Source organism: Triticum dicoccoides, chromosome 7A (genome assembly GCF_002162155.2).
Source record: "Triticum dicoccoides isolate Atlit2015 ecotype Zavitan chromosome 7A, WEW_v2.0, whole genome shotgun sequence".
NCBI classification, from domain to species: Eukaryota; Viridiplantae; Streptophyta; class Magnoliopsida; order Poales; family Poaceae; genus Triticum; species Triticum dicoccoides.
Genome location: NC_041392.1, coordinates 226,104,141 through 226,114,082, shown reverse-complemented (window position 1 = coordinate 226,114,082; position 9,942 = coordinate 226,104,141). Strand labels below are relative to the sequence as shown.

The following is a 9,942-nucleotide window of genomic DNA, read 5'->3' as shown; positions in this document are numbered from 1 at the left end:
CCCCTCCACCATAATCCACCTCGATCATATCGTAGCGGTGCTTAGGCAAAGCCCTGCGTCGGTAGAACATCATCATCGTCACCACGCCGTCATGCTGACGAAACTCTCCCATGAAGCTCTGCCGGATCGGAGTTCACGGGACGTCATCGAGCTGAACGTGTGATGAACTCGGAGGTGCCGTGCGTTCGGTACTTGATCGGTCGGATCGTGAAGACGTACGACTATATCAACCGCATTGTGCTAACGCTTCCGCTTTCGGTCTACGAGGGTACGTAGACAACACTCTCCCCTCTCGTTGCTATGCATCACCATGATCTTGCGTGTGCGTAGAAAAATTTTGAAATTACTATATTCCCTAACAGTGGCACGGAAGATAACCTGCAAGAAATGAATGTTTGTTATTATGTTAAAAACCAAATCGTTTCTGCAGTTCCAAATAGCCCATAATAACGCACATACTCCTACATGAATATGTCTCGCGAATACGGGGTCTAACCCATCTAACCACGTCCCAAATAATGTGTTGATGGTATTCGGCGGAGTAATATTAAAAGCTAAGTGCACCGTCCGCCACAAATTTTTTGCCAAGGGGCATTTGAGAAAGAGGTGTTTGATAGATTCATCCTTGTCACAGAAACTACATCTTGTAGATCATGTCCAATTGCGTTTGACCAGATTATCCTTAGTTAGAATAACTTGTTTATGTACAAACCACATAAACACTTTGATTTTTAGAGGCACTTTGACTTTCCACACATGTTTCGAACAAGGAATAGCACTAGAGTTGATAACATCCACATACATGAATTTAACCGAGAACTCTCCATTCTTTGTTAGTTTCCAGCTCACCCTGTCGGGTTGTTGAGAAAGCTCGACCTCCATTAGTCTTCTCACTAAGTGGAGCCAAGTTTCCCAATGATCTCCCGCTAGCGTCCTTCTGAATTGGATATTTAGAGGGTTGGACTGTAATACTGTGGCAACATAAGCTTCTCTTCGCTGCACAATATTATAGAGAGATGGATATTGGAGTGCAAGTGGCGTCTCCCCAAGCCATGTGTCCTCCCAGAACCTCGTGGTAGTACCGTTTCCAACTATAAATTTAGTTCTGTTGAAAAAGGCTGATTTCACTCTCATCAGTCCTTTTCGAAGAGGTGAATCGGTCGGCCTCACTGTCACCTGGGACAATGTTTTGGAAGTAAGGTACTTGTTCCGCAATAACTGCGCTCACGTGGCATCTGTCTCTACAGATAGTTTAAACAACCATTTGCTGAGTAAACATTTGTTCTTCACCTTTAAATTTTCAATACTGAGACCCCCCTTGGTCTTTCGGCCTGCAAATAATATCCCATTTAGTGAGTCTGTATTTTTGTTTTAATTCATCACTCTGCCAGAAGAATCTAGATCGATAGAAGTCTAGCCTTTTCCTGACTCCAACTGGTATCTCAAAAAAGGACAAAAGAAACATAGGCATACTTGTAAAGACCGAATTCATGAGAATTAATCGACCTCCGTATGACATAAGCTTGCCCTTCCAGCAACTTAGTTTCTTTTCAAACCGCTTCAAGGCACTTCCATTCTCTGTTGGAAAGCTTGCGATGGTGAATTGGCATACCCAAATAAGTGAAGGATAGAGATCCCAATTCGCATCCGAACAATTGTTTGTACGCATCTTGTTCATCTTTGGCTCTTCCAAAACAGAACAATTCACTTTTATGGAAGTTAATCTTTAACCCCGATAATTGCTCGAACAAACATAACACAAGCTTCATGTTTCTTGCTTTAGCCAGATCGTGCTCCATGAAGATGATAGTGCCATCAGCGTACTGAAGGATTGACACCCCGCCATCTACTAGATGCGGAACTAGGCCACCTACTTGGCCATTCTCCTTCGCCCTTCCTATTAAGATTGTCAACATGTCAACTACAATGTTGAAAAGAATCGGTGACATCGGGTCACCTTGCCTCAGGCCTTTGTGTGTCTGGAAATAGTGACCTACGTCGTCATTCATTTTAATACCAACACTCCCTTTTTACGTGAAAGAATCAACCTAGTTCCTCCAGGCCTGATCATATCCTTTCATGCGCAAAGCCTGTTGAAAGAAGGGCCATTTGACTTTATCATACGCCTTTTCAAAATCCACTTTGAAAACCACCTCATCTAGTTTTTTTGTGTGGATCTCATGGAGTGTTTCATGCAGAACTACAACCCCTTCTAGAATGTTTCTGTCCGGCATAAAAGCAGTTTGGGAAGGCTGCACCGCAGTACACGCAATCTGTGTAAGCCTATTCGTCCCCACCTTGGTGAAAATCTTGAAGCTGACATTAAGAAGACAGATTGGCCTGAATTACTCGATCCGCATGGCGTCTGTTTTCTTAGGAAGCAAAGTTATTGTTCCATAATTTAAGTGAGACAACTGTAATTGCCCACTGAATAAATCATGGAACAACGGGATCAAGTCCCCTTTGATAATGTGCCAACACTTCTTGTAGAACTCCGTCGGAAAACCATCCGGGCCTGGAGCTTTATTATTCTTCATTTGTGATATAGCCTCAAACACCTCTTTCTCCGAAAACGGGGCGGTTAAAATTTCATTCTCATCAACAACAAGCTGAGGGACACCCTCTATCCTCGACTCATCCAAGGAAACGAAATTATCCTCTGGAGGCCCAAACAACTGTTTATAATAGTTCGTGATGTATAATTTTAAATTTTCCTGCCCTAAAATCGTCCCCTCATCCTGCTCGAGCTGAAAGATTCTCTTCTTTCGATGTTTGCCATTTGCAATCATGTGGAAGAATTGGATATTATCGTCCCCTTTGACGATTTTGCGGACTTCTGCACGCAATGCCCACTAAATTCCTCCTCTCGAAGAAGCTCTTTCAGTCGTAACTCCGCCTCCATTTTAGTTTCCAGCTCTCTGGTATCTAGAATGGAGGATTCGGCCTTTACGTCTAGGGATTGAATAAGGTCAAGGAGTCTATCCTTTTCAATCTTATAAATTCCACTTAAATGTTTAGCCCATCCACGTAAGAATTGCCTTAGATGTCTTATTTTGTTTTGCCATCTGTCAACATTCGACCTCCCACCCGAATCCTTAGCCCATTCTCTGGCTATCAGATCTATGAACCCTTCTCTCTCAAACCACGCTAATTCGAAAGAGAACGTGTTCTTGTTCCCCACATGCGTTGCCTCTCCTGAGTCAACGAGCAATGGAGTATGGTCGGAAACGGCTCGGGATAACGCATGGACCGTTACCAGGGGAAATTTCTGTTCCCATTCGACGCTAGCGAGGACACGATCCAGCTTCTCAAACGTCGGGGTTGGTAATGAATTGGCCCAAGTGAATTTTCGACCAGATAGCTCTATCTCTCTAAGATCCAAGCTTTCAATGATAGTATTGAACATGAACGACCATCTGCCGTCAAAGTTATCACTGTTGTTTTCATCCCGTCTACGGATAATATTGAAATCACCCCAACTAGAATTGGGAGCTGCTCGCTACCACAAATACGGACTAAATCCGCCAAAAAGTCTGGTTTGAATTCAGACTGCGCGGCACCATATACCGCCACCAAGGCCCAACGAAACCCATCAGTCTTCGATCTGACCCTAAACTTAGCCGCAAAATCACCCATAACCACATCCCGGACTTCTAAGGAGTCACACTTGACCCCAAGTAGAATCCCACCGGATCTTCCTCTTGGAGGCAGACAATGCCAATCAAAGTCCACACCTCCCGATAGAGTACTCAGAAACTGGGGTGTGAAGTTGTCCCTACCAATCTCAGAAATAGCGATAAAATCCAACTTGTGTTCTATCGAAGCATCAACTAGAAACCTTCTCTTAGCCAAGTCCTTAAGACCTCTGCTATTCCAAAAAATTCGTATTGTGACGGTAAACCCGACAAAGTCAATCCGTGCTTTATTATTAGGGAGAGAAAGCAGGAGGAAACCCTATTTCGGCTTCATCTTCCTTTTGGATCGCGCAACATAAAAAGAATTCAGGGTATAATATGATTTTATTCAAGTTTTTTCTTTGGCATATGCCTTAATCCATTGATATGGTAATATAAGATGGTGGCATGGTTTGGTTTATACTTTAGTATCCTCTCTGGTTGATGCTAGAGATAACACGAATTTCAAATTTCAAATCTCGAATTCTGAACCGACGAATCTGTGAAAATTCAGTCATACATAGATTGTAATGAAGTATAGCACACTTGTCAATTTGCTTGTCACGTAGAAACTACGCTGCCAGTTTTCATTTTTCGTCAAAGTTGAGTACAATTACATTTCACATAAATGGCTAACATATATTAGAGACTGTGTTGACTGAACGGAACGAAAATTGAGAAAAGAGATAATACTACATCAGAAATATATAGATATCACAGAGAAATCTGAAGCCCATAAGAATTTACTATATGATTGCAGCAAAGAGTCATTGGGAAATAATTAGGTGTGAGACTCGACTGCTTTGCATATTTCATCTAACAGGATTGTTATCTACTTGTCCTCTTGAGATACCGAATGATACTGTAACAAAGGGAGGCTTCAGCCAATTCGACTTCGCAACAGAAAGCAAAACATTACCCTTATTTACTATGTTAGCTACTCCCTCCGTTCCGAATTACTTGTCTTGGATTTGTCTAGATACAGATGTATCTAGACTCATTTTAATGCTAGATACATCCGTATCTAGACAAATCTAAGACAAGTAATTCGGAACGGAGGGAGTAGATGTTAAGCCAACTCCCCATCTCTATAATCAGATCTCCTTGTTTGTTGCTCGCAAACTTCAAAGTTTGATGCCCTTCGCCTTTACATTTGCCATGCTAGCCAGCCCACTCGCTGTCTCTGAACCCACCATGGTCGGCGTCTCAACAGGATCCACGAGGTCGACCGCCCTGTGTGGCTTCCTCCTTGCGTATGTGTAAGGGAATCTATGTCCTTCAACTCTTGTAGCAGAGTTCATGAAAGGAGGTGCCTTCATCTTCAGCCCATCATGATGCTGTTTGAGCACTGTTTCAGACTGCATCGGGAAGTTATAAGGTGGGTTTGTGCTTGCACCAAGGGTAAGCATCTCAGAAATAATGTCAGCATTTCCTGGGTTGGACATTTTCATCAATCCGTTCGTCTCGTGGCCAATGGCGGTTCTCATATACAGACCAGGAGAACTTTCAGGAACCATGGCACCCGGCCGACCAAAGTTCTTCAAAAGGTTCTTCTCATGGAGGGATTCTCTTGTGTCGTTTCCTTCATCTGAATATGCTGTGATAGGTTTATTAGCTGCTGACTGATACCCACTCAACGCTGCAGAATGGTTGCCTGTTTTGAGATCCTCCAAAACAGCATGCTGGACTCCAAATGGGCTTTTGACCAAGATAGGGTAAGTTTCTAGTGCACCCTCCAACTGCCAGGCTTTTGAGCTTGAACTGCCTAAAGAATTTCTCCTTGTGTTTATGTATAAAGGATAAGATGGATTCACAGAAAAATTATGTACATGCTGTGAAAAAGCATAAGGAGAAAAGGTGGAGACCTGCACTCCCAGCTGAGCGAGTGGGATCAGTCCTGGTGTATGACATATTCCTGCATTGCCATCAGCAAGGAAATCACTGTCGGCATTTGCTTTAAGCACGACTTTTGGTGGTTTGCTACATTTTTCACCTGGCACATCTTGAAGGTGAAAAATGCGACTGTTCGATGAGCTAATTTCCACTGGTTTTGCTTCATGGACTATCTCCTTGTATTTGGCTGACCAATTGGTACTTGATGTCCCTTCTATAAGTTTAGCTCGCTTCAATGATGCAAAACTGGCAGCTTCAACCTCACCAATATTTGATAGTCTTGCATTCAAAGGAGAACTGTTTGGATCTGCAAATGTGAGAAGCTTCTCTTGTATCCAGTTGTGCCAAATGTGAATCTTCTCCTCAAGACTAGTATCCACAAGACTTCTTCTCCACAGCTTGTCCATGCACGCAAACTTCCAAACAATGCCATCATGATACAACTTCAGAAAATGATAATACCTTCGTCTCTGAAAGTTCATCAGTAATTCTCTTGCCCGAGAAACTTCTGGAGAATAAAATCCACCATTCAATCTGTCAAAAAAACCTCTAAGTGGACTCCCAAAGAACATAGCACTGCCACTCAAGAGCTCCGTCATTGTTGTAAACAAGTCATGTTGGTCCATGTCCGGGAGGTATGCTGCTAGACGGAATCTATCGTCTTCTGTTAGACATGAGTTCCACGTCTCCAGAGACAGTATGTCATTTAACTCAGGCAGATCATAAAGCCCATAAGGCACATTGCACAACTGGCCTCCAGACATTGCAAGCTCACAATCGACCTCTGCATGTTCGCAGTCATCGGCAGAATCATGACTAGGAAAGCTCTCAAGCAGTAATCTCTCCTCTTGTGTAAGGTCCTCGTTTTCACGGCTGTAACTACTCTTCGCTATAGGCGCACCACTTGCAACCTTCACAATGCCCATTGATGATGAAGAAGAAGAGGCGCAATACACCAATCAGTATCAGAGACAATCACAAAAGAGTGTCCGCGGTGATTTCAGCACAATACCACACTATCCAGTAGAAGATCCCTGTGAAAAAAGGAGTAAACAAGCACATATCAGCGAGATAGCACCCAAGATTCACCAATAGTTCAACATGGAAATCACTGTTCATGAATTGTCATACAGAAAAAATGATGCATGCCAGAAATTAAACCACTGAAATATAGAAAACCCTACATTACTGTATCATATATGCCATAAGCAACATTGCCTCCAGTGATCGTACTAGCTACACGGTCCAGAAGTATGAACATGACATTGGATGCATAAATCCTTCTAGCCCTTCTCTTCCAAACAGTAAAACGTATCACATCTTCTCTAGTACCATTTTTATTTCTGTTGGCCTAACTTATAAAATCACCTGGAACACTTGTACGATCAACTAGACAGTAGACTAACACTAAACCCACTAGCGAAAAAATCTCACCAAAAACGACCTATATTCGGACCTCCTAGAACCGGATCGCACATTCCACGAACTGCAGCACAAACTGAAGCCGCGAGACACGCATGCAATTCCGGGAAGCACAAGCGCCCTCACATGGCTACCACGAAATCACACGCACAATTTAGCAATAACTGAAGCAAACAGGCCACCAACCTGCCCATCGTGCGATCCGGCCGCCGATTCTCCCCGCAAGTCCGAGCGAAGTACGTGCCCACACCACACGAACAGGGCCCGGCCGGATCGGCCGTCCCACCGCGCGGAATCGCGGCGGGAGACCGCGAACTGGCCGGGGGAGCGTGGGATCGAGGGGGTGATGCTGCGCCGAGGGAGAGGCGGCGGCGGAGGAGGGGAGGGGAAAGGCGAGTGGAGGAGCCTCTGGGCTGGGGGCGAGATGGACTGGTGGTGATGGCGCAGTCTGTGCCGCGGTACTGTTTCCGCCGCGCTGGTGCTTTGCCCTGCCCCCATTTTGTCTAGTGTGGAAATAGGAGCGATGACTGCTCTGACCAGCGACAACTGCTTTCCTTCACTGTTTCCCCTGGTTTTCCGCTTCTTTATTTTCTCGCTTTCTCAGCCGGATCCCCTGCCCATCCGCCCTGCTCTATTTCTCTAAGCATCTCCAAGAGCAAATCCAACGAGGCGATCCAAACAAATGCACGTTTTGTCTGTTTTTTATCCGTTTGAATCGGCCAGGCGGACGTGCGTGTCCGCATTTTAAAATAGGCCAGCTTGACCGCCCAACGGGAAGGCCGACCCAAATGTGCCACCATGGAAAAATAATAATAAGTTGCACGAAATAAACATAATTAAACATAAAGTGGCCGGTCAAACCCCGGCCAAAGTTCACTTAAATCTAATAAACATTAAATAAAACATTAAAAAAGTCCGCGTCCGCCTGCTGCCGCCCGGTACGCTGCCGTAGACGTCGTCGGCCTTGCTCTTGCCCTTGCCGTCGACGCCGCCGTCGTCGGTGAGGTCGATGAAGACCGGAGCAGGGCCAGCCCACCCGAACGCCGCCTGGTACGCTGCCAGGGCAGCCTCCTCCGGCGTCTGCTGGGGCGGCGGCATTGCGGCAAGCCGCGTCGACATTGCGGCAAGCCTGCGCACCTCGTCGTCGTGCGCCCGTTGGGTACGAGGAACCGTCGGCACCGGGATCCACTGCGGATCCAGATGCCAACGGTGCGGCAGCGTGTTGTTGGGGTACGGCAATGGCTGCCTGTACTCCCAGTGCCACCGTGCTTGGTGCACCGGGATGTGCAGGCGCCGGCGACCAGGGCGGAAATGTGTCACCGCCGGAGAAGGAGGAGGGGGAAGGGGAGCACGGGAGGACGAGGCGCCGGGGTGCCCATGCCCTTGCCATTGATGCTGCCGAAGAGGCCCATGGCTAGGGTTTGCGGTCGCCGGCGAGGAAGCAAAGGGAGTGGTGGGGGGCAGATGTGGACGGGAGAAGTGGATGAGGCCGACCACGCCGCACGCGTGGTTAAAAAGGACGCTTCCACTGGCTGACGCGTGGGCCCGCTGTTGGTGGTCGTCATAAATAAGACGACCGGTGGCGGTTGGGTGGCCGCCAGATGAGGACGCGGCGCACGGTGAGGAGACGCGCGGCGCATCCGCGCCGACGCATTTCAGGCGCAATTTTGGGCCAGAAATCGGTCGGCGCGAACGCCAGGCGGACACGATTTGAATTTGGGTCGGCGCGTTGGGCCGCCACTTTTGTCCACGCCGACCCAAACGGACGCGAGCGAACGAAATGGGTCGCCCCATTGAAGTTGCTCTAACCTTTTTTTCAAAACGGAGGCAAAAGATTTGCCTCATCGATTAATTAAGAAAAAGAGATTTGTCCAGTTAATCAATGAAAAACCGGACCAAAATCGCTACAAACCAACCACATGTATACTACTCACAAACCAACCAATTAAGTGTCCCTAATTGATCCCTAAACAATTACCAACATAAATGAATTATATCTATTATAAAAAAATCATCTATAGTACAAAGTATCTCAAACATAACAAAAATTACGTCTAAATTTCTAGACCATCAAACGACCAGTACTACCGTCAGAACGAGTCGCTGTCACTGCTTTTTACCGGAGCCGGCTTGTCCTTGTCGATGACAGCCGGAAAGTCTTAATGCACGTGCAGCGCCCTGGAGCCACGGTCACCACTGTTGAACCCTTGCTAGATCTGAAGCATCTGACACCAAGTCACGCAACATGACGAGAAACCCTAACCTCACTAACCCAAGAAGACGGCAGGATCTACGCGGAGCTCCGTCGGCTCGTCCAAACGGATAAACTCGAGGAGGGTCGAAGCCCGAAGACAAACTCAAAGAAAAAGCGCTGCCAACCGCCTGAACTCTGCACATGTGGGGACTAAAATACACTAACCTAAGCTACTAAATGAAGCGGAGGCACTGAAATTCTCCTACCCGCCACCGGCCGCCGGAACGGCAGGCGAAGGGGAGGCTAATCCACCGGCTCACAAGTCTGGAGGGAAAGTTTGCCCTAGTCGCCTAGGGTTAGGGGAGGAAACTTTTCCTCTTCTAAACTGCATCTAATTGATCCCTTACAATGTTTAAGTAAAATTTATCGTTCGTGCCCGCCTGACTCCTAAATATACTCGACCGCTCACCGGAGGAGTAAAAGTACCCCCTCGATCGTACCCTCCCTACCATGTGTTGCATCCATTCCGACGCTGCCCTACTTGCCTTCATCGGCCACCACGCGTTACTACTGACCCCCGTAGCACCCGCCGCGCTCCTTGTCGCCGGTTAATTTGGTCGATTCTCCATCGTCGACGCCCAAATCGACGGATCTACGCTCGTTGCCGCCCGCGCAGCCACCTCGACCGCTCTGCACCGCTTCTCGGTATGTCCTACTCCTATCGGTGTTCGCATCTCAACCGTAGACCGCCCGCCGGTA

General features: G+C 46.9%; 1 protein-coding gene across 1 annotated transcript; it reads right to left on the bottom strand.

Moving 5' to 3' along the window:
* Positions 1 to 4,369: 4,369 nt before the first annotated feature.
* On the bottom strand, positions 4,370 to 7,481 carry LOC119329693. Its single transcript, XM_037602765.1, has 2 exons — positions 7,176 to 7,481; positions 4,370 to 6,601 (listed from the first exon to the last, which is right to left on the bottom strand). The coding sequence occupies exon 2, from the start codon at positions 6,491 to 6,493 to the stop codon at positions 4,799 to 4,801; it is 1,695 nt and encodes a 564-aa protein (XP_037458662.1). The 5' UTR covers positions 6,494 to 6,601; positions 7,176 to 7,481; the 3' UTR covers positions 4,370 to 4,798.
* Between the last annotated feature and the right edge of the window lie 2,461 nt (positions 7,482 to 9,942).